The sequence below is a fragment of the Elgaria multicarinata genome, chromosome 3, assembly GCF_023053635.1.
Source record: "Elgaria multicarinata webbii isolate HBS135686 ecotype San Diego chromosome 3, rElgMul1.1.pri, whole genome shotgun sequence".
Taxonomy (NCBI): Eukaryota; Metazoa; Chordata; class Lepidosauria; order Squamata; family Anguidae; genus Elgaria; species Elgaria multicarinata.
Genome location: NC_086173.1, coordinates 5,151,191 through 5,175,994, shown reverse-complemented (window position 1 = coordinate 5,175,994; position 24,804 = coordinate 5,151,191). Strand labels below are relative to the sequence as shown.

Sequence of the window (24,804 nt, the reverse complement as noted above, 5' to 3'; positions counted from 1 at the left end):
TACCTGCCTGGACCTTAAGATCATCTACAGGAGCCCTTCTCCGCGAGCCCCTGCCAAAGGAAGTGAGGCAGGTGGCTACTAGGAGGAGGGCTTTCTCCGCTGTGGCACCCCGGCTGTGGAATGAGCTCCCCAGAGAGGTCCGCCTGGCGCCTACACGGTACTCTTTTCGTCACCAACTGAAGACCTTTTTATTCTCTCAGTATTTTAACACTTAATTTTAACTTAAATTTAATTCTTACTGTTTCTAACTCTGTATTTTAATCTTATCTCAATTTTGCTACGTGGTTTTTATCCTGGTGGTGCTTTTTATACTGTATTTTGTATTTGTGCTATTAACCTGTTGGTTGTTTTATGATGGTTTTAATTTTTGTGAACCGCCCAGAGAGCTTCGGCTATTGGGTGGTATTTAAATGTAATAAAAATAATAATAATAATGTAGATCGGAATGCAGTATATCTCACCATTACGTACAAGGCTGTGACAAGCTGACCTGTACACGTCCTGCTCAGTCTTCGGTCCAGGTGCTAAGTGTTAGGGGGCAACACTTCTCATGGCTATTTTTAAATTGGAAATAGACCACACAAATCCTTCCAATAGAAGCCTGTAAACAGAGGATGCAAGGCCACCCTTTATGATACTCTTCTTGTGGTGGGGTGACCAGAACTGGCTACACCATAGAGTTCTATTAAGACATTACAATAGTAGCTGCTTTATTTTCAGTTTCTTTTGTAATTTCTTGTATCAAATATGTGTTTTTTCACCACCACAGCAACCTGTGTTTAATTTTCATTTATGTTTTCATGTTATTTAGTCATAGTATCTTTTACGATTACTTACAGCCTGAACGAACTCCCACTTCCATTTGCATGTGAACTTCATTTCCTACACCACCAGTATGTGTAAGACAATATCTTGCTTGCACTATATTCTATTTTGTTGCCAATTCGCTCAGGTTGGGGAGATCCTTTTGGAACTCTTTGTAGGCCATAGCTAGACCTAAGGTTTATCCCTGGATTGTCCAGGGGTCAAACCTGTTCATCTAGGTGACACACAGGGGATCCAGTACTCAGGCAGGGGCGAACCCTGGATGATCCCAGGATAAACCTTAGGTCTAGCTGTGGCCGTAGTCTCCTTGACAGTTTGGACCATCTTTGACTGAAGACTATTTAAGAATAACTTAAATAGCATGGCTACCTCAACAAATCCTTGGTGAAGGGACCTCACTGCTTAGATTTTCCCTCCATTTACCTCTGACTTCTACTTCCTGATCTTTAACTAGTTACTGATCCATAAGTGGAGCCATCTCACTTGGCTACCTATGTAGTTCATAGAATAGAATCATAGAATAGTAGAGTTGGAAGGGGCCTATAAGGCCATCGAGTCCAACCCCCCGCTCAATGCAGGAATCCACCCTAAAGCATCCCTGACAGATGGTTGTCCAGCTGCCTCTTTAATGCTTCCAGTGTGGGAGAGCCCACAACCTCCCTAGGGAACTGGTTCCATTGTCGTACTGCTCTAACAGTCAGGAAGTTTTTCCTGATGTCCAGCCGGAATCTGGCTTCCTGTAACTTGAGCCTTTTATTCTGTGTCCTGCACTCTGGGAGGATCGAGAAGAGATCCTGGCCCTCCTCTGTGTGACCACCTTTTAAGTATTTGAAGAGTGCTCTCATGTCTCCCCTCAATCTTCTCTTCTCCAGGCTAAACATGTCGTTCTTTCAGTCTCTCTTCATGGGGCTTTGTTTCCAGACCCCTGATCATCCTGGTTGCCCTCCTCTGAACACACTCCAGCTTGTCTGCGTTGTTCTTGAATTGTGGAGCCCAGAACTGGATGCAATACTCTAGATGAGGCGTAACCAGGGCTGAATAGAGAGGAACCAGTACCTCACGTGATTTGGAAGCTATACTTCTATTAATGCAGCCCAAAATAGCATTTGCCTTTCTTGCAGCCATATCGCACTGTTGGCTCATATTCAGCTTGTGATCTACAACAATTCCAAGATCCTTCTCATTTGTAGTATTGCTGAGCCAAGTATCCCCCATCTTGTAACTGTGCATTTGGTTTCTACTTCCCCTCATTGGGGAGCATAACAGAAAATTCTTCTAGGCATGTTTATTTGTCTCTGAGAAAGGCCACGTTGCTGTATACAGACGGCAGCTCATAGAAATATGGCTGTTTAATGTGAATGACCTGGTAGATTAATCCCCCCCCCCGCCATTCCTTTGAAAAGAGACTGGTCATAAACTGCTCCTGGGTGGACATGTTTACAATTTGCAACATGCAGCGCTGCACTGCTACACTGCATCCAAACGGACCAGAGAGTTGCAAATCAGCGGTGCCCAGTCACTGTAGCACCAGACGTCCACGCTTAGAAAAAAAACCCCTCTTCCTTGATCTAATTCTGATTCAACTTCCAGCCATCTGGATGCACCATAAATCAGTGCACAGTCAGTCACCGTCCACCATGTACTACTGGGGCATGTCCCCTTCTGTACTAGAAAATAGGTTTGGAAAATGTTGCCATTTAAACTGGCATAATATAATTCATGGGTGGGTGGGATGACATTATTGCAAAGCAACAGAAAGTACAAAATCCGATTCAAGTGTGCTCCCTTTTGTTTTTGTAATGACTGATAGCCTTGACAAAAAAAATTGATTAGTTGATTGATTGATGCTAATGAACTTGCAAAGAAACTGATATCCTGCAAATATCAGGATATTTTGTTCTGCTTTTGAGAACAGAACAAACGCAGACCACCGGCAGGCAGTTAAGATGAAAACTGTAGAAAGGAGATCAGCCCTTCACTTAATGCATAGTTAGCAACTACTTCAGGAGACATTTAATAAGGGGGGGATTTTCATGTGGACCACAGGGCAGGACGATAAGTTTAAACAAATCCTGAGGCAAATTCGCCCCCTCTCTCACCTCTGCACTACCCCCCACCCCAGCATGAGAAGACTAAGCATCATTGGGATCACAGGAGAGGCATGGATTAAATCTGTCCTCATTGAGGTCCATGTAAAAATCACACACACACCTTGCACCTTAAATGCCAAAAATCCCCTCACAACTTGCAAATTACGCATTCAGAAAAATGGGTATTTTGTCCCTTTTGAGGCGATTGAAGTGCAAACCGTTAAGCTGGAAGGCTCTTATATAATAGTCCTCTCTGCCCAAATGAAGCACGCGGCCTCTGGAGCTAACTTGACACAGCGTGGATGTGGTTGGAGAAGGCTGAAGAGCTCCGTGACACCTACTTGTTTTCCCCGGTTTTCATCCGCGGTTTCCCCCTCCGTTTCCTTTGCGAGTCTAGCGCTGGGCACTTTCACGTCTGTGTATTTCAGCTCATGAATCTTTTCACCTGGAGCGCTACTCTGCCAGCGAAATCTCCCACACCCTACAGATATCTATCTATCTATCTATCTATCTATCTATCTATCTAGATATTTATTTATTTATTTATTTATTTAATTACATTTATATACCGCCCCACAGCTGAAGCTCTCTGGGCGGTTTACAACATTTAAAAATAGTAAACATTAAAAGTATACAATTTAAAAACACACACACACACACACACACACACACACACATAAAAACAGTATAAAAACAACAGTATCCATTTAAAAACAACAATTGTGGGGTCCATTAAAAACAAACTTAACGTTGTTAAATGCTGTTAAAATGCTGTTAAAAATGCCTGGGAGAAGAGAAAAGTCTTGACCTGGCGCCGAAAAGATAACAATGTTGGCGCCAGGCGAGCCTCATCGGGGAGATCATTCCACAGTCGGGGGGCCACCACTGAAAAGGCCCTCCCTTGTTGCCATCCTCCGAGCTTCCCTTGATATATATGATATATATATGATATATATCATAGAATCATAGAATAGCAGAGTTGGAAGGGGCCTACAAGGCCATCGAGTCCAACCCCCTGCTCAATGCAGGAATCCACCCTAAAGCATCCCTGACAGATGGTTGTCCAGCTGCCTCTTGAATGCTTGAATTGAATATATATATAATTTTTAAAATTTCTGCACAAATACAACAGTACAGCAGCCTGAAACTGCACAATTACAGTAAAGCCACACACTATGCTTTCCCCTGAGATCATATTAAACAATATAAATAACTTTTGTAAACCACGCAGAGAGCTTTGGTATATAAATGCAATAAATAAATAAATAAATAAAAAGAGAAAGTAATACAATTAGTTTTTGGAGAAGTTTGTGGTCAATGTTGGCATGGCAACAGCAAGCCGACATTGTTCCGGTCAGGAAACCTAGACATGCCTACTCAGGAGTAAGAACCATAGCGTTGAATGGAACTGAGTCCCAGGCAGCTGTGGCCTCACTCACCTTCTGCACAGGGTTTTCAGGCGCCCTCTCTCCCACCCCCTTCACGGTGGAGCAGTTGAGTGGAGAACTGCCCTACCTTCCTCTTTAGTCAGCAAGACTGCCTTTCGACACACACACACACACACACACACACACACACACACACGCAACAAAAAATTGGATGGTCTGATATAGCACAAGGACAGCAATACATGCGATGAAGGAGCGAATTTATTGCACATGGAGTGGGGGGGAATCGGACTTTCCCGCTCCAAAATAAGACAGAAAACGGAGGGGGAGAGGCAAGATGAGCACAGGACAGGGATGATGTCGTGTGAGTATTGCGCTGCAAAAGCACATACCAGGCAGTGCCATAAATCGCTGGTGTGGTGGAGGTCTAAGAGTTCACACTTTCACACCAAATTCTTTTATTGAAGGGAAGGGTGTGCAACCAAAACCAACCATCGCTGGAAACCTACTTTCACACCATGTCTCCTTTTTAGGCTCAGCTAGATGCCAGCTCTGAGCGAGCTGCTACCCTAGAGCCGCTTCTGTCCTTGAATGCCGGAGAGAGAGAGAGAGAGAAAGTGAGTGAGTACCTACATTCCCTCGTAGCATCCAGTTTGGCGGATGTGCTTAACACAACTGAACGCCATTGTTCTGCGATTCGTCCAGCTTCTGCTCGTCTGGGTTGGGCGTGTTGCCTTTTGAACTAGTTCACCTTTGAGTCCTCCCCTTCTATGATTCTGGGGGTCCTGGCAGCAGATCAGGTGGGGCTGTGGGATCCCACAAATGGCCAATCCGTAAACATCATCGCTCCCTTGTCCTGGGGCGCTCAGTTCTCCTGGCCGTCTGTCTGTGTGTGTGTGTGTGTGAGTGTGAGTGTGTGTGAGTAGGGGGTCTCCATCCCATGTCATGGAAAGGGGCTGCAATCGGAGAGATTAGCTCTGACCCTGAGGACCCACTTCCGTCGTGCTACGGGGCATCTAGACCTTGAGGAGCTGAAAGTTGATGGACTGCACAATGCTTGGGGGATTCTGTCCAAGAGGTTCCTCCGAGGGAAGAGCAAGGGGGTGACTGGGGCACAGAGGCAGGAATGTGTTGCCCCTGCAAGGAAGAGGGTAGAACAAGGTGAGGTGGAGCTGGGTTGAAGGGTTCCCGTGTTAGTGGGCGATGGGGGAGAGGCAGTGAGGGGGGAGGAGAGGGGGGAGGGCCAGTTGGCTGCTGATCTCCCAGGAACCAGGTGGGAGGAACTGGAAATGGGGGTGTCTGGAGATACGAAGCTGGCCTGAGCCGTGAGTCCGCTGCAGGGCATGATGGGTAGACTGGAGCTGGGCTGGGCGGTGCTAGGAGAATGGGCGACTTCAGAGCCCAAGACGGTGGCGGGCTTGAAGTGGCCGCCAGAGTTCTTGTGCCACAGTCCTTAAGAGTGGGGGTGCTGGAAGGGATCGCTTTTCTACTGGGCTGTTTGGCCCCCAAGGCTGGGGGGCTGCCGGCTCCTTTCTTGGGGCACAGGAGGAAGTCATGAGAGCCAGTAGGGTTCATGGCGTAAAAGGCGTTGGCACTGTCAGGGATCAGCAGCTCTTAGGGCAAGAGAGAGAAGGGAAAAAATGAGAACGTGAGGGAGGCTGGCCGTACCTCCCCGCCTCCCCCCTGAGCCTGGGCAGATTTCCCTCACCTTGGCCATCCCCCAAAAGCTGAAGGAGCTGGTAGCTGTGCGGCGAGTCCCCTTCCAGATTGTGCTTCCTCAAGGCACGCTGTACTACAGCTGTGGTCTTGTCCTGGCTGGTGATCTGTAGGGAAAATCCATCCGCTTATGGGTCACAGCGGGTGAAGGAAGGGGAGGCCCAGCTATGCAGCAACACAGTGACCTGAGTCACATGATCACAGAGGCTTGCTTAAACTGCAGCGCATGCCAGGTGCCATCTGCCTAATCCGCCCCCCGCCCCGGGTGGCTTGTTGTGTTGTCCGAAACCAGGGCATGGCTTGTCGGAAGGGAAAACAACTCTCAAATAACCCATGGGCTTGTTGACGTTACGGTGATCATGCAAACCGGTAAGGCATGTTCACAAAGAAAAGTAAAACAAGAGCAGAAAAATAACCACTATGAAACCAACTTCACACCAAATGGCAGCCAAATCAAAAAGGGGTCTTAAAATAAACATAGAGAATCATAGAATCATAGAATAGCAGAGTTGGAAGGGGCCTATGAGGCCATCAAGTTCAACCCCCTGCTCAGTGCAGGAATCCACCCTAAAGCAGCCCTGACAGATGGTTGTCCAGCTGCCTCTTGAAGGCCTCGAGTGTGGGAGAGCCCACAATCTCCCTAGGTAACTGCTTCCTTTGTTGTACTGCTCTAACAGTCAGGAAGTTTTTCCTGATGTCCAGCCGCAATCTGGCTTCCTTTAACTTGAGCCCGTTATTCCGTGTCCTGCACTCTGGGAGGATGGAGAAGAGATCCTGGCCCTCCTCTGTGTGACAACCTTTGAAATATTTGAAGAGTGCTCTCATGTCTCGCCTCAATCTTCTCTTCTCCAGGCTAAACATGCCCAGTTCTTTCAGTCTCTCTTCATAGGGCTTTGTTTCCAGACCCCTGATCATCCTGGTTGCCCTCCTCTGAACACGCTCCAGCTTGGCTGCATCCTTCTTGAATTGTGGAGCCCAGAACTGGACGCAATACTCTAGATGAGGCCTAACCAGGGCCGAATAGAGAGGAACCAGGACCTCCCTCTGACAGAGCTCTCACTGCTTCTCAGGTTTGCTCTAGACCACTTATCTGGGCTTCTTGAGTGTCATGGTCCCCCACTTCCTCAGTTCAGAGCTTTCACTTGCTGCAGCAACTAAAATCCATCAGTGGCCTATTCGTTTTTTCTGTTTCCCCACACTACATTCTTCACAACCTGCCAGGCCTCTGTGTACTCCTCGTGTTCCCAGGGACCTTCCACCATCACATTCACACCAGATATCTTTCCATAGTAACCACCCATGTCCACCCCGTTCGGTCCTTCCTGCAGCCCATCTCCCTCTTCCTCGCCCACATGCCACCGCCCCGTTTCAACTTACCACAATGCTACGGTAAAGATTGCCGTTGCCGCGCTCATCGTCCATGCTGACACGGACGATGCGCGATTCTGTCCCCCTTTGCTTGGAGTTGGGAGACGGCAGGGGCAGCTCAGATGGAGGGCACGGTCTTAGCAGAGATGCAGGCAGGATCTTGGCGGGGGAAGAGGACCAAAAGGAGGCAGAAGACAAGTCTGTGAATGAGGACGCCCACATGCCTGCCATTTCCATTTCCTGCCTGGCCACCAACCCCACCGGGACACTGCCTCCACGCTGCCACAGCAGCACTGCCAGCCGCAGCAAGGCTAACGTAAAAAGTTGTAGCCCAACGCATCTGGAGGGCACCTGGTGGGCAAAGGCTGGCAAAATACAGCTTTCAGATGTGGCTGAACTTTCCAGTGCTGCTGCTGTTTTATGCCATTACGTCCTTGTTATTGTATTGCACTAGCTGTATGTGTCTAAATTGTTTGCCATCCCTGGAGAAGGAGGGGGCCTCGCTTGTGCCGAAAGGCAGGACAGAAATGGTTCCATAAAGAAAAAATAAACCCCTTACCTTGACAGTTGGTGAGCAAGGGGTGCTGGACCCATCCTCGGAGTTAAGGCTGCTGCAGGAGCCCAGTGGTGAAATTCCGGACTTGTCATGGCCTGGAGCAGCAGCAGAAACTTCTGAGCCCAGGAGAAGCCTGCAAAGGAGGAGGGGACGTGCCAGTGCCATGTGTGTGGTCACATGCATCAGCGGTGCACACACTTTCATGTACCCCCCCACATCTCTTCCAACCTCACTTCCTCGGTGAAGTCAGGCACAAGACTGTCGTCCAGCGTCTCGCCATTCCCCCTCCCTTTCAGCCATCACAACTTCACCCTACGCCGGCAGCACAAATCGCTCTTCCACAGCCACGCAGCATGACGCCGTACACAAGCACATGGGGCTGGCACAGGCCCTCGGAGAGGATATTTATCAGCTATATTTAGGCTGATATACCAACTACGCCCTTATCTGGACGGAGATAGCCTAGCTACAGTGATCCATGCTCTGATAACCTCTTGCTTGGATTACTGCAATGCGTTATACGTGGGGCTGCCTTTGAAAACGGTCCGGAAGCTTCAGCTGGTACAAAACAGGGCAGCACTGTTACTAACAGGGACTGACCGGCGAGATCACATCACACCAGTCCTTTTACAACTTCATTGGCTGCCAGTCCAGGTCCGGGCCCGATTCAAAGTGCTGGTATTGACATTTAAAGCCCTAAACGGTTTGGGGCCAGGTTATTTGAAGGAACGGCTCCTCCCATATGTACCTGCCCGGACCTTAAGATCATCCACAGGGGCCCTTCTACGTGAGCCCCTGCCAAAGGAAGTGAGGCAGGTGGCTACCAGGAGGAGGGCTTTCTCCGCTGTGGCACCCCGGTTGTGGAATGAGCTCCCCGGAGAGGCCCGCCTGGCGCCTACACTGTACTCCTTTCGTCGCCAGCTGAAGACCTTTTTATTCTCTCAGTATTTTAACACTTAATTTTAACTTAAATTTAAATTTTACTGTTCTAACTCTGTATTTTAATCTTATATCAATTTTGCTGCGTGGTTTTTATCCTGGTTGTGCTTTTTATACTGTATTTTGTATTTGTGCTATTAACCTGTTGGTTGTTTTATCATGGTTTTAATTTTTGTGAACCGCCCAGAGAGCTTCGGCTGTTGGGCGGTATAAAAATGTAATAAATAAATAAATAAATATAGATTTTGGACCTAAGGCACCTGCTGTGCTCAAATCCATCCTCTGCCATGGACTCACTGTGGTGCCTTGGGCATGTCACTCCCTCTCAGCTTCACTCCCCCAACTCTCAAGCTGTAGAATAAAAGTGGCCCATCTCAGGACAATTCTTTAATCTTTACCTTGCTCTAGAAACGGTTGAGAACTGCAAAACCCTGTCGGCATGCAAATTTGGTTACAGACCCATACACTTTATTCTCTCAGAGTTTCCAGCCAGAGTTAGCAAACTCCTAGACGCTTGTTCACTGACAGTTGATAATAGTAGCTGTGGATTTGAAATACTTTGTCTATCTTGGGTTCTGCCTTTAGGAGCCTCTCTCTCCTAAAACATATTTCCATTCAGTATGACACACTGTGCCTCTACTTCCTGCTGTGCTTGTACCTCCTAGCTTCATCAGAGCTAAGGCCCAGTGCTGGGACTTATTTCCCATGCTAGAGCTCAGTTTTAAAATGGGAGAAATGGAAAGAAACCAACGCCCTTCTGAGTATGCGCAGAGTGCATAACCAACTGTGGCCAGCATCCATACATGTCACGAATTTGCAGTCTGAAACCTTAACTTCCAGCTAGGCTTCAGCCCCAGGACCTTTCTTCTTAGAAAGCAACTACTACACTTCCTTAGTGCTGGGAGAGGGGTCTGGGTCTGGGAAGGATCCTCCATGGGCTGGATTTGGCCTGCAGGCTGGAGGTTCCTCACCCTCGTTCTGCGGGAAGTCATGTCATACCTCCGAAGCAGGAATTGTGTGGCCTGGGAGGATAGTCCTATATCCTCAGTGGCACAAGCCGATCAGGGCATGTTCCTTTGGCTCGGTTGCATGTGATGGCGAGACCTCTGTGCCACAGACCCACAACATACAACAAGACATGAACAGCCTGGCTGGATGAGATTCAGCAGAGCCCACCCAGCCAATTTTAAGTGCTTTCGGCTGAGATATTCGCCACAATTTGCTTTTATAAGTTGCTCCTCAGTGTCCTAGGGGGCTTCGTGTGGCGCAGAGCAGTAAAGCAGCAGTTCTGCAGCTGAAACTCTCCCCACGGCCTGAGTTCGATCCCAGCGGAAGCTGGTTTCAGGCAGCCGGCTCGGGTCGACTCAGCCTTCCATCCTCCCGAGGTCGGTAAAATGAGTACCCAGTTAGCTGGTGGAAAGGTAATAACGGCCGGGGAAGGCAACGGCAAACCACCCCGCTATAAGGCCTGCCAAGAAAACGTCAGCGAAAGCTGGCGTCCCTCCAAGAGTCAGTAATGACTCAGTGCTTGCACGAGAGGTTCCTTTCCTTTTCCTATTATGACCTGCTGCTAGCGGGGATCCACCCCAGGGCTTTCCCCTGTCAAGATGTACCCCTGGTCAGGAAACCTAGACATGCCTACTCAGGAGTAAGAACCATAGAGTTGAGTGGGACCGAGTCTGGGCACGGGCAGCAGCAGACTCACCCCTCTCTCCACCCCCCTTCACGGTTGAGCAGTTGGGCAGAGAACTGCCCCACGCTCCTCTTTTGTCAGCAAGCGAGACCACCCTTCGACACACACGCCCCCAACAAAAACTGGGATGGTCCGATACAGTGCAAGGACAGCAGTACACGGAAGGAAGGAGCAGCTTTATTGCGCACAGAAGGGGAAAAAACGGACTTTCCCCACTCCAAAATAAAATGGAAAAGGGAGGGGAAGAGGTGAGACGAGATGAGCGCAGGGCAGGGACGATGTCATGCGAGCTGCAAAAACACATACCAGGCATGGCGAGAGTGCGATAAATTGCTGGTGTGTTGGAGCTCTTAGAGGGAGGCAACGCCCAGTTCACACCAGCTTCCGCTGCTGTCTCCCTCAAGAAGAGCACGGGGTTGTCTAGGAGGCAGAATATCACTGGACAGGTGGGGTGCCTGTCTCCAGCACAGCGAGGGAAGGATCAGGCAAGAGAAAAGAGGCAGGGAAGGAGCAGCCGTGGTGAGTCTGTCCCCCCCACCCCTCCGCACCCCTCCGCAGAGACCAGAGAGCTGGCTTACGAGCTGAAGCGCTTTGTCAGGCTGCGATGCAGCTTTGGTGAGTTGGGACAGGAGTCAGCCGGCGGCTCAATCACACGGGAAATCCGGTAGCTGTAGGGGAGAGAAGGGGAGGCACACGCTATGTCCACGCTTGCTCAACTGTCCACTGAGGACACACATGCCTTCTCCCTCCACTGGAGGAAGATGATCTTATACTACCTGAAGCTGGGACTTGATCCCCTCCGACCACTAGCTAAAACTCCCCAATCTGGTTTCCGTTGACTTTTTTGTTCTTTTGATTTTTGGCACCGTCTAAAAGCATCTCCAGCTTTGTTAACGTTAAAACGGTCGAGTTTCTATTTTTGTTTTCTGCCAAGCTGTGCGTTTTGGCTAAGGATGTAGAGGGTTTTTAAGTAACAGCTGGATTTTATACTTTTTTACAAAAAAATATTGTGGGATTAATCAGTGTTTGTTTGTTTGTTTCTTCTTCCCAGGAATCCTGGGTGCAACCTGAAACCCTCTCCGTACCTAGACGAACCAGAATGGAGTATCTGAAGACTCCTCCTGCTTTCTCTCAGGCCACTATAACCCTGGCCTTAGCATCTCCAGGGAACAGTGTGCCCCCAGACCCCTGCCAAGATGCCCAACCCTTGTTAAAAAAAACCCCAATTATTTCAAATGTATGTCTTTCTAGTGCCTTGGCTTACTCCCAAGACAATTCTTTGATTTTCCTTTGGCCATACTGGCTGGGAATAATTGCAGTCCCACACTTCTGGAGGGCACTGGGTTGGGGAAGTCTGTCCTAGTACTTTTCACCCATCACACAACCTACAAGGTCGCATGGACTCTTCCCTCCCAAGCAGAGAACCCTTTAACCCCTCCCCTACCTTTGTTCCTCAGAAAGCTGCTGCTGCTGCTGGAAGGCAACATGGAAGGACGGGTTTGGGCAGAGGCTGTAGCCCTGACACGACTCCTGCAGCTGACGGATCCGAGAAAGGACCGCTCCTTCCTGGGAGGCACAGGAGACAAGGCAGTGGGCTGAGCAGGGCAGCCATGTCCTCACTTCCTGTGGTTTGGGCATGCCTCTACCACCCCAGTTCCATGTCCTATTGTCGCCCTTCCACGCCCAAAGCTGGGCACGGAACTAAAAGATGCTGGTTCCCCACTCTCACGCTGCCGCCATTTCTGCTTTAGACTTACCTTGCGCCTCTTCTCAAAGTTAATGAGGTTGCCCTGCGGAGTTGGGGAAACAGCAATACAGAGATGGGTGAGCTACACAACGGGACACAAACAGAGCTGCAATGATGTTTGAACCAACCAACACGCCTACCAGTGTTTGAACTCCTCCCCCTGCCCCAACGCAAAGGAGACTGAGGCTTCTCCCCTGGACCTTAGGACAACCTTCCCCGACTTCATGCTCCCCTGGTGTTTGGGATGGCAATTTCCATTATTCTTGGCTGTTGGCCATGTTGGTTGGGGCTGACTGGAATTGAAGTTTAGAGCAACCAGTTTGTGGAAGGCTACCTCAGGCTCTCCAACACTTCAGCGCCAGCCCTACCATAAGGCAGCAGGAGGAAGCCATCCCGGGCAGTGGATTTGGGGTCAGACAATGGGACGCAGCATAATACGACGCCTTCTCAGGCAGTCAACAATGCTGGGCAATTGGGGACTGTTGTCTTAGAGATCCTTCCCTGGGCACATGATTCTGTGTACATGAACCCGGATTCTGACTTTGGTACCCTTGAGAGCAGGGTTGACCCAAGGTCTTTTGATGCCTGAAGTGCTAATTAGTCTGCCAGGGAAGGGATTCCACTGGGATCAGGGACAAAGCTCAAGCGTGGAGCATGAGAAGCTCCAGGTTCAACCCCCAGCATCTCCAGTTAAAAGGAGCTAATTAGCAAAGCGAATTGTCTAATTGGGCAGACGAGTCTTGGTAGATGGGTGAGAAATCCATCCCTTCCAGATTTTAATGCAAATCCATCCAATCCACAACTCCTGAACCAATTACCAAACCGGAATAAAATTGCGCACCAAACCCCACACTTTCTCAAACGTAGCGTTACAGTTCTCCGCTCAAAAACCGCACACAAAAATTCACATAAACACAACTGTGCACAAAAAGCCACATGCTACAGAAAAGTGTACACAAAACATATTATTATGCGGGGTGGGGGTGGGGGGAGCTTGCAAAAAATGTGTACACAAGCACAGAAAAATTCATACGTTAGAGGTGTGCACCAAAATATATATGAACGTTCATGCAGACTTTCAAAATAAAATCCATACATTGATACAGAAACAAGATGAACCCATTTTGAAGGTTGTTAAAATGAGGAGCTGAATAGAACCAATAGGGACAGAATCGCCTTGTGACACCTTAAACACTAAAACGTGTAGTATAGCATTAAGCTTTCATTAACTAGAGGCCCCTTCATCAAATACAACAACGCAGTTAGTTTTGATGATCATGGGGTAGACAGCTCAGTGGTCTGATTTCATTACGGGAGCTTTGTGTGTCCATATGAATTTTCTGCCTTCAGTAACAAAATTTCTTAGGCCATCCCTGAACCTCTCCTCCCACCACTTTAGACAACATGACATTAAAACTCTGCAGAGGCCATCAGTGAGGGAGGAAGCAGCAGCCAGGCACCTCTCCACCGTGCCTGGGTCCAGCTCCAGCTCAGAGCCCCCTCCCTCCTGCTACCAACTGTCCCTGCAGAGGCCACCAGTGAGGGAGGAAGCAGCAGCCAGGCATCTCTCCACCGTGCCTGGGTCCAGCTCCAGCTGAGAGCCCCCTCTCTCCTGCTACCAACTGTCTCTGCAGAGACCACCAGTGGGGGAGGAAGCAGCAGCCAGGCACCTCTCCATCGTGCCTGGGTCCAGCTCCAGCTCAGAGCCCCCTCCCTCCTGCTGTCAACTGTAACTGCTGAACTTTGCAACTGATTGTAGTGCCTGAATTTGCTTTCCTTTCCCCCCCCCTCCTCCTCCCTCCCAATCCCCTTTCCTTTTGTGTCATGTCTTTTAGATTGTAAGCCTGTGGGCAGGGACTGTCAAGAAATACTTTTGTAAGCCGCCGTGAGAGCCTTTTTGGGCTGAATGGCGGCATAAAAATCCTTAAATAAATAATTAAATAAATAAATAAAAGCCAAAGAAATCCAGGGGGTAGTATCTTCCGTACCTCGACTGCATGGCGCACAGCGGAGGAATTACTTTGAAATGCCCCCGTCCCCGGTGACCAGAGAGCAGCGAGAAAATGTTTATGGTTTGCACTTGAGTGCTCAGTCATCCTGGAGAGGACAAAGGATGTTCTCACTCCCCACTCTCCTTTCCAAAGGTGCTCACCTCCACGAAATCTGGTAGCGCAGTGTCCAGCATAATCAGATCGGTTAAAAAGGTGCCAAGATATGGGATGGTGGGAACCTGTAATAAACCACAAGATGCATTCATTCACTCAAAACTTTTGTTCGCCCAATGTGCCCCTCCTAGTTTGAATTCAAATCTCATTCCAAGATAATTTATTAGTGGTACCCAGTGGTGCCCAAATGGAGGAGGAGGAGGCCGTGGTTTCCACTGTTTGGTTGTGGGTTCCTGCCCACCCATCCACCACCCAAGTCACTGCTGAGGCACAGAACAAAGCGATACAATGGCTTAACTTTTTACTTAAACTTTTCTTCCACTGTTTCCTTTTTTAATGGGTTACGTCCTCAGCAGGAGAACCCTGCGAGTGCTTCAGAGACACCCTGCCTGCTGCTGCCTCCCTGCCTTTGGGTCTGTCACAGGGAGAAGGAAAACGAGGAGCATTTCCTGGAGAACAGCACCAAAGCCCTTGCAAGAAGAAGGCGGCTTCTGCTGTGACACGCCTCTGGGGTTTCTTCCTATCTCTCCTCTCTCATCTCACACTATTGCCCCACTCGTGCTCTTCGCTCCTCTGATGCCATGTTTCTCGCCTGCCCAAGGGCCTCTACTTCCCTTGCTTGGCTTCGTCCATTTTCTTCCGCTGCCCCTTATGCCTGGAACGCTCTTCCAGAACATTTGAGAACTACAAGTTCAACCGCAGCTTTTAAAGCTCAGCTAAAAACTTTTCTTTTTCCTAAAGCTTTTAAAACTTGATTTTGTTCTGACTTTTATACTGTTAGTTTTACCCTACCCTGTGCCTGTTTGGTGCATTCTCTTCCCCTCCTTATTGTTTTATTATGATTTTATTAGAATGTAAGCCTATGCGGCAGGGTCTTGCTATTTACTGTTTTACTCTGTACAGCACCATGTACATTGATGGTGCTATATAAATAAATAATAATAATAAATAATAATAATTGAAAAAGAGGCGGATGTGTGCAAGCCCAGAGGTGAGGTGGAGGTGCAGGAAGAAAACAAAGCTGCAATAAGATCTCTGTGAAGAGTGGGAAATTGGCAGATGTGCGCATTATCAGATTCAGTGTAAAAATATATAATCTTGATCATAGTGGAAGGCAAAAGATGGATGGAAGCAGGTGCAAAATACCTTTGCTAAATTCTTCAGCTATTGGGTGGTATAAAAATGTAATAAATAAATAAATAAATATTACTAGAAACAAACGGGCACCATGATAATGTCAGCTCTTTCTTTCGGTGCCAACCGCACACACCCTGAAACAGAGTGCAAAGTTGTGATAGGACACTGAGGAAAAGGAAAGGAACCTCTCGTGCAAGCACGGAGTCATTACTGACTCTTGGAGGGACACCAGCTTCCGCTGACGTTTTCTTGGCAGGCCTTATAGCGGGGTGGTTTGCCGTTGCCTTCCCCGGCCATTATTACCTTTCCCCCAGCTAACTGGGTACTCATTTTACGGACCTCAGGAGGATGGAAGGCTGAGTCGACCCGAGCCGGCTGCCTGAAACCAGCTTCTGCTGGGATCGAACTCAGGCCGTGGGGAGAGTTTCAGCTGCAGAAACTGCTGCTTTACCGCTCTGCGCCACACGAAGCCCCCTAGGACACTGAGGAGCAACTTATAAAAGCAAATCGTGGCGAATATCTCAGCCGAAAGCACTTAAAATTGGCTGGTGCAAATATAGGCTGGAGTGCTGGGCTGAAAACAACAAAATGAAATTTAGTAGGGATAAATGCCAAGTTCTACATTTAGGAAGTAGAAACCAAATGCACAGTTACAAGATGGGGGATACTTGGCTCAGCAATACTACAAACAAGAAGGATCTTGGAATTGTTGTAGATCACAAGCTGAATAGGAGCCAACAGTGTGATGTGGCTGCAAGAAAGGCAAATGCTATTTTGGGCTGCATTAATAGAAGTATAGCTTCCAAATCGCGTGAGGTACTGGTTCCTCTCTATTCGGCCCTGGTCAGGCCTCATCTAGAGTATTGCGTTCAGGTTCTGGGCTCCACAATTCAAGAAGGATGCAGACAAGCTGGAGCGTGTTCAGAGGAGGGCAACCAGGATGATCAGGGGTCTGGAAACAAAGCCCTATGAAGAGAGACTGAAAGAACTGGGCATGTTTAGCCTGGAGAAGAGAAGGTTGAGGGGAGACATGATGGCACTCCTCAAATACTTAAAAGGTTGTCACACAGAGGAGGGCCAGGATCTCTTCTCGATCCCCCTAGAGTGCAGGACACAGAATAACGGGCTCAAGTTAAAGGAAGTCAGATTCCAGGTGGACATTAGGAAAAACTTCCTGACTGTTAGAGCAGTACGACAATGGAATCAGTTACCTAGGGAGGTTGTGGGCTCTACCACACTAGAGGCCTTCAAGAGGCAGCTGGACAACCATCTGTCAGGGATGCTTTAGGGTGGATTCCTGCATTGAACAGGGGGTTGGACTCGATGGCCTTGTAGGCCCCTTCCAACTCTGCTATTCTATGGTTCTATACCCTAAGAGTGCATTACTGTATACATTTATCTGGGAGTAAATCCCATTGAATGCAGTAGCACTTCCTTCTGAGTAGACGTGACCAGGATTGAATTTTAAAGTACCCACCACATAGTGATCAAGGAAAATTCTAGCCCATACAGCTAGAGTCTATCACTCCTTCATTGCCTCAATTCTTGATCTGGTATGTGGTGGTTATCCACTTAGCTGAGCTCCACCTCTCTTCCCTCACACCTCTTCAGAGTTCATCAGAAAGATTGTCTTCCCTGCAGACTCCCAGTCCGCTAGGGCTTGTTGTCCATGCCACATCCTGCAGAGTTCCATCTGGCAGCAAGACAGCGACGGGTCTTCTCCATGGCAGCACCCTCACTCTGGAATGACCTCCCCTCTGCGGTACATCAGGTACCCACAATTGTGTGCTTTTGACAATTACTAAAAATGGATTTGTTTCCCCTGGCATTGTTAGGGCTGGAAAAATTATCCACAGAGTTTTAAGCCCTGGAAGGAAGAAAAACTGGACATTGTAGTACCAGAGTTTACACACAGGTGCTACATATCAGTGCAGGACTGTAAATGCCAAGGTTAATTGAATCACTGAGTGATGGAACTGTGTCATCATACTCTGCGTAAAATGTATATAAAGCTGTACGATTGTATAAGATGTTTGATGAGGTGATGGGTGTGGTTGTCGTTACTATACATTGCTGGAAGATTTTTGTACTGGGACATGATTTATGCTGAAAACCTCAGTAAAACTCTTTGCTGAAGAAATCTTGAGTCAGTGAGTATTTTCTTTCCTGGAAGGCTCTCTGGGCAGAGCAGGAGGTTGTGAGCTGGACTTCTGTTGCTGGAATCTCTGTTTCAGTACCCAACACGCATTTCCCAACCGTTAGGCTTGTTTTACGGGGTCTTGTGATTTGCAACACTGTTGTGTTTTACAGTGTTTCATTGTTTTATAATTTCTTGTAAACCACTTCAGGATTTTTAAAATGGGGAACCGTATATAAATATTTTAAACTAATAAATACATACATACTATGTGCAGATTTTCAACCATGTTAAGCAGTATCTTCCTCACAGTGTCCTATGCTAGGAGTGGCAGCAGTGAGGACTCTCAATAGGGAGTGTGGTCTCTCACTCCTGTATGGCCTGGTGGCTTGCAAACCATGGCTGCCTGCAAAGGCTTCTGGGTGAATGGCTTTTCTGCCTTTAAGCTAGCAAACTGTTATTTTGCTTCTGTGCCAGCCGGCAACATTCCTTCGTGTTATGGGAAAGATGAAATCAAAGCACAGTTACAGTGATCTCATGAGAACAGCAAATGTCTTATCTGTGTAGCTTGGTACTGTATCTAGAAGTTTGTTAGAGCTTAAAGACTCCAGCCTCTTCATCCAATTAGTAAGTGCACCTGGGTGAAGAAGACCGTTATGTGTGCCAAAGAAATGTCAAGTTGTGCCTTGTTTATCTTATGATGAGAAGAGTTGCTTTGTTATTAATCCCTGTATATGATTGATCACTCTCTGAAGTTGGCAGCAATGCCAAGTTCAGTTATACTATAACTGTCCTTATGTCCAAGAGTGGGGGGGGTCTAGATTTCGCCGAAAGGTCTTTTGTGAAGGAAGCTTTCGCAGCTTAGTACACCTTTTTATGTAGAATATGCCTATATGTGCTGTAAACTATTCTAGTAAAAAGACTGTCTCCTTGTAAGTAAACTTCTGAGCCTGGCTTTCTTGTCTCCTTGGAAACCCTGAAAGAACCTGGAAGCTCACGGCCAGAGCGGAACTCCTCCTAACTCCTTTTTTACTTTGGCCCATACTGGAAAATGCTTGAACTTCCATTTCTTTCCTCCCGAAGAGCACATAAGCCTTTTTACATAACTTTCCCTCAGACTGGATATGGACGAGCCTATGTGGCCACAAAGAGGCAGGAAGGAAAGTCTCTCACCACTAGCCTGGGCTGAGGTCTCATCTTCTGAGATGCCCTGGTTGGTGTCTGAGGACTGATGGATCCATCAGAAGAGCCCTGAGTATCTCCTTCCTGCAGAAGAGACACAGACAAGCTGGCGCATAAACTGATCTGACATCAGATGTGCCCTGATGAAAATGTATGGAGCTGCCCCCTTTGGGCTGCCATCCAGGATTGGGCTTCTCTAAGAACCTGAAGGCGGGGAGGAAATTCCACAGGTGCAGCTTTTTCTCAAGGCTACAACATTGTGATGCCCTCAGCACCGTTATGGTTTACACTTAAGGGAGGAAAATCTTGCCCCAGGTTTGAGATGTAGCAACTTTATGTGTCCTGCCCATGGGGCCCGATGGGTTTCACCCAGCGTGACAACTACTATCCCCAATTCCTCCCCACACATGAACTAAGAGACGTTGTCAGCAGTGGGAAGGAATTCTTAAGGTAGCCTTTCCCAACATTATGCCCTCCACATGTATTGGACTACAACTCCCATAAACCCTAGCCAAGGAAGGCTTCCTTTGGGAAATTCTGCTGGAGCTTTGATGGGGAGACCAGGAGACACCAAGGAAGCCAGGGCTCTACAACTCCCATAATCCCTAGCCAAGGAAGGCTTCCTTTGAGAAATTCTGCTGGAGCTTTGATGGGGAGACCAGGAGACACCAAGGAAGCCAGGGCTCTACAACTCCCATAATCCCTAGCCAAGGAAGGCTTGCTTTGGGAAATTCTGCCAGAGCTCTGATGGGGAGACCAGGAGACACCAAGGAGGCCAGGGCTCAACTTCCTTCCAGAATTGTGTACATCTTGAGCAGCTTATTACATCCAAGCTGCACCCATCAACATTCCCCCTTCTTCCACTTTGCAGCAAAGTTTCAATGACACAATCACATGTGTTAAAAACGTATGAACGACAGGTGCTCACCTCAACCAAAAGTTAAACAGTGAGTGGCTACAAAGTTAAGGAAATCATGAAACAATAAACTTATAACAAAAGCAATCTTTTATGTAAAAACAACAACAACAAAAAAGGAATAAAATGTGGAACACTTTTTGTAAGCCTACACCAAAGATAATAAATATACGGACGACAATGATACCGATTGTAAGTGAAGGCCAAACGCCTTTCAACTTGCGATCTTCTTCAGTGGCCTGATAACATACCTCGTTGAAGACTTCAGTTCAGGTAAGTTTGTTTGGAAAAAGAAAATATATGCGGGCTGACTCAATTGGTCCCAAATTCAGGGAATATATAAAGTTGTCGCTCCCTATAGCGCGGCAAGTGGTGTCTCATAAATTGCTGACTGCCCCAACTCCCGTAACGCTTGTTACGGATCCACGGGAGTTGAGGCGCTCAGTGATTTATGAGGCACCATTTACATAAAAGATTGCTTTTGTTATAAGTTTATTGTTTCATTACTTCCTTAACTTTGTAGCCACTCACAATCACATGTGTTCCTGAGGCTGACGTAGAAACACACACCTCTCTCACAACCAGCGTTCTTAAACCTCCAGTACACAAGTTGGAAAAACCAGACTACCAGATTGACGACAACAGACTGGAACCCAATTGCCCTGACCCAGGTATGATCCCCAAACTTGCACTCTCCAGATGTGTTGGACTACAACTCCCATTTGCCAGGCTGTCTGGGATGATGGGAGTTGTAGTCTAAAAATATTGAAGAGGTGCCAGGTTGGGACAGGCTGATTCCAAACCAACAATTACAGGACTAGACAAGAACCATGTTGACAACACAAGAAATGGCAAAGCTCCTCCTGGTGCTAAGTTACTGCTCCTGACATTTGGAACAACCAGCCCCTCTATGGGCACCGAACATATAAACTTCCCTTGTTATGTCAAAGTATGTACTTTTGCTCTACCATGGAGTTGCTCCACCTGTTGCGCCAACCACAGGCTCAATCTTGACACAGCTGTGTCTGTTCCAATCAGACACAGCTACTTCTATCCGAACCATCTCTTCTAAACACGGACCATTTGTACAAGCCCTGGGTGGCCAACTTTTAGCATGGTGTGACTACAAGTGGCCTGATGCCAGTAATTTGTGGCACACCTGGTTCCTCTCTATTCGGCCCTGGCTAGGCCTCATCTAGAGTATTGCGTCCAGTTCTGGGCTCCTCAATTCAAGAAGGACGCAGCCAAGCTGGAGCGTGTTCAGAGGAGGGCAACCAGGATGATCAGGGGTCTGGAAACAAAGCCCTATGAAGAGAGACTGAAAGAACTGGGCATGTTTAGCCTGGAGAAGAGAAGATTGAGGGGAGACATGAGAGCACTCTTCAAATACTTAAAAGGTTGTCCCACAGAGGAGGGCCAGGATGTGTTCTCAATCCTCCCAGAGCGCAGGACACGGAATAACGGGCTCAAGTTAAAGGAAACCAGATTCCAGCTGGACACCAGGAAAAACTTCCTGACTGTTAGAGAAGCAGTTTCCTAGCGAGGTTGTGGGCTCTCCCACACTAGAGGCCTTCAAAAGGCAGCTAGACAGCCACCTGTCAGGGATGCTTTAGGGTGGATTCCTGCATTGAGCAGGCGGTTGGACTCAATGGCCTTGTAGGCCCCTTCCAACTCTGCTATTCTATGATTCTAAGCACATGGTGGTACACATGTGTGTGATTGCAATGTATGCATTGAGAGAGGGGGAGGTACTTGCATGTGCTGGTGAGCATCTCATTCAGAGCATTTATTTGAGCTCAGTCGTGTGTTTCTGTGCCTGAGTGTCTTTTAGGCATCACAGTCCATCCGCACACGGCATTCATCCTATGTTTGTGTAAAAAGACTAGAGGGGGAAAAAATCTATCCATCTCTCATCATTATGTTGGAAGATTGTGCCTGTTGCACTGCATGTGCATAAGCCAGACTCCTGGTGCTATCCCAAGAGGTTGAACTGGTCTCGGTGAACTAAAATGGTGCCTCCTCAGTGTCTCAATGCAAATTAAGGGATGGCAACGCTGTTTCCTTTTTTCCTTGCCTGCCAATAGGGAGGTTGTGGCCTTTCCCACACTGGAGGCCTCCATGAGGCAGCTGGGCAACCATATGTCAGGGATGCTTTAGGGTGGATTCCTGCATTGAGCAGGGGGTTGGACTCAATGGCCTTGTAGGCCGTGACCCTTTTGTCGGTCCTTTTACAGGCTCAAGATAAGCATACCAACGAACAAGTCGCTAAATTTCTTAATCAGGCAATCCTTACCAGATCAGTTATGGTGGCAGGACTTTCCTTTGCTTCTAGAGCGGAACTTTAAGGAGGCTCATGCAATCATACTCTGTTTTAATTTCATGTATTTTGAATATTTATTATGTGTTTTCATATGTTTTATTGGTCTGTTGTCTGTAATAAAAGGAATTGCCTTGTAGGCCCCTTCCAACTCTGCTATCCTATGATTCTATGAATTGCTAGCCACACTGAAAACTAGCATGGCAGGGTGCCATGCAGCTAATCTAAGTGCATTTTTCCTGCCATCTATTTTCTTATGTGCAGGGAATGTTTTTTTTGTTTTTGTTTGGAAGGGCATCCATTGGATCTTGGATCTGTCTGATGTGACCCTCCTCAGAGAGAACTGAGTTTGGATCTACACCGCACAGCCTCTTGTCACGGAGGCAATGCTTTGTTGGTTTGATTCACACACGGCATTGTGATTCCAAGGTCACACATTTATGGAAACTACAGGATGAATCAAGGTTTTATCATATGAGTGAGTGTCGTTCCCGTTGTGCGAGAAGCGGGTGGAGCGTGCAAGGTCACGCGTGATGTGAGGGAGGGAGGAAGCAGCAGCCAGGCACCTCTCCACCGTGCCTGGGTACAGCTCCAGCTGAGAGCCCCCTCCCTCCTGCTACCTACTGTCTCTGCAGATGCCACCAGTGGGGGAGGAAGCAGCAGCCAGGCACCTCTCCATCGTGCCTGGGTCCAGCTCCAGCTGAGAGCCCCCTCCCTCCTGCTACCAACTGTCTCTGCAGATGCCACCAGTGGGGGAGGAAGCAGCAGCCAGGCACCTCTCCACCGTGCCTGGGTCCAGCTCCAGCTGAGAGCCCCCTCCCTCCTGCTGCCAACTGTCTCTGCAGAGGCCACCAGCGGGGGAGGAAGCAGCAGCCAGGCACCTCTCCATCGTGCCTGGGTCCAGCTCCAGCTGAGAGCCCCCTCCCTCCTGCTACCAACGGTCTCTGCAGAGGCCACCAGTGAGGGAGGAAGCAGCAGCCAGGCACCCCTCCACCGTGCCTGGGTCCAGCTCCAGCTGAGAGCCCCCTCCCTCCTGCTGCCAACGGTCTCTGCAGAGGCCACCAGTGAGGGAGGAAGCAGCAGCCAGGCACCTCCCCATCGTGCCTGGGTCCAGCTCCAGCTGAGAGCCCCCTCCCTCCTGCCACCAACGGTCTCTGCAGAGGCCACCAGTGAGGGAGGAAGCAGCAGCCAGGCACCTCTCCACCGTGCCTGGGTCCAGCTCCAGCTGAGAGCCCCCTCCCTCCTGCTGTCACCTGTCACTGCTGAACTTTCCAACTAAGATTGTAGTGCCTGAATTGGCTTTCCTTTTCCCCTTCCTCCTCCTCCTCCCTCCCAATCCCCTTTCCTTTTGTGTCATGTCTTTTAGATTGTAAGCCTCTGGGCAGGGACTGTCAAGAATTACTTTTGTAAGCCTCTGGGCAGGGACTGTCAAGAATTACTTTTGTAAGCCTCTGGGCAGGGACTGTCAAGAAATACTTTTGTAAGCCGCCGTGAGAGCCTTTTTGGGCTGAATGGCGGCATAAAAATCCTTAAATAAATAAATAAATAAAATGTGCCGTCTCCACTTGGAACGCCACACAGTGCCACAAGTGCTGGCCCTTTCTGACATTCTGCTTTCATCTGCAAAAAATCAGTTGACTTAACAATGGAGAAATAAAGGTATACGATTTTACAAATTATGCCTAGCAGTGCAACCCCCCAGCCCCCAAAATACCAACCTGCCGACGGCAACAAATCATGCAATACCCCTAAGCTCAAAGGAGAAGGTATGCTTCCACTGCAGTCAGGCACACACCTGGAAAATTGGTGGGGAAAAGAAGGTGGAGCCGAATATGAAGCAATGACAGACTATCAGACCATGAGTTTGGCACAAGCTTGCCAGAAAAACCACAAGGAAAGCCCAAAGAGGCGAAACAAAAGTAATCATACAAGTGGGGTTTGGGTGAACATGGAATAAAGCAGCAGAGGTACCAGGAAGAACATGGACAAGTGCGCCGTGTGCCAAAACAGTGAGTTGTTTCAAAAACAATAGTGTCTCTGTAAGTCTGGAATGGATAACCTTTTTGCCCCTGTGGACTACCCTGTGTTCACACCTGTATATATTATACATACCCACAGGAAAGGGTGGGTAGGACTCTCCTGACACTCTCTACAGAGGGCCCGAGTCATTCCCTGTTCAGCGCAGAACCACCTGATAAATCTTTCTGCGCACACCTCCATGCACACAAAACGCACACGCACGCGCGCAGACACATAACTCCACTTCCTGCTTCCTCACGACGGACACCGTTCTGCTACCTGCAGCAGGATTTCTCGGCAGTTCAAGTGATTGTTGTCTTCAGAGAAGATCTGTGAGAGGCTTCGGAAGGAGCGCCTGGTGTCCCTGTGGGGTAAGCAGGGCTTGATGTATGGAGCTGCCTGACACAGAATCAGCCCCGTGGGCCCATGGCGGCTGGGTCAAGACCGGCCGGAGCTCTCTTGGCATCTCTGACAGAATTCTACCCCAGCAGCATTTGGAGAAGACCCTTGAACCCGCCACAGCCTTATGGCCTCGTGCCCAAAGGAAGAGGAGCCTAGCAGAGGATGGAACAACATCCGTTCCTCAACCTTTGCCTTCCCTTTTCGTAT

At 48.4% G+C, this 24,804-nt stretch overlaps 1 protein-coding gene across 5 annotated transcripts in view; it reads right to left on the bottom strand.

Annotated features, from left to right (window-relative positions):
- Positions 1-4,546: 4,546 nt before the first annotated feature.
- The window catches only part of RGL3 (ral guanine nucleotide dissociation stimulator like 3), a 35,427-nt gene continuing 15,169 nt past the window's right edge, over positions 4,547-24,804 (bottom strand). For 2 of the 5 annotated variants that reach the window (XM_063119139.1, XM_063119140.1), the window contains exons 8-17: positions 24,475-24,559; positions 18,935-19,027; positions 14,475-14,552; positions 12,333-12,404; positions 12,020-12,141; positions 11,154-11,243; positions 7,947-8,076; positions 7,397-7,546; positions 6,012-6,126; positions 4,547-5,916 (exon numbers count right to left, since the gene is read on the bottom strand). In XM_063119139.1, the coding sequence (XP_062975209.1) occupies positions 5,309-5,916; positions 6,012-6,126; positions 7,397-7,546; positions 7,947-8,076; positions 11,154-11,243; positions 12,020-12,141; positions 12,333-12,404; positions 14,475-14,552; positions 18,935-19,027; positions 24,475-24,559 (1,543 nt within the window). In that variant the 3' untranslated portion in view covers positions 4,547-5,308. The remainder of the gene's footprint in view (positions 5,917-6,011; positions 6,127-7,396; positions 7,547-7,946; positions 8,077-11,153; positions 11,244-12,019; positions 12,142-12,332; positions 12,405-14,474; positions 14,553-18,934; positions 19,028-24,474; positions 24,560-24,804) is intronic. The other 3 variants (XM_063119141.1, XM_063119144.1, XM_063119142.1) reach the window with 2 other exon arrangements.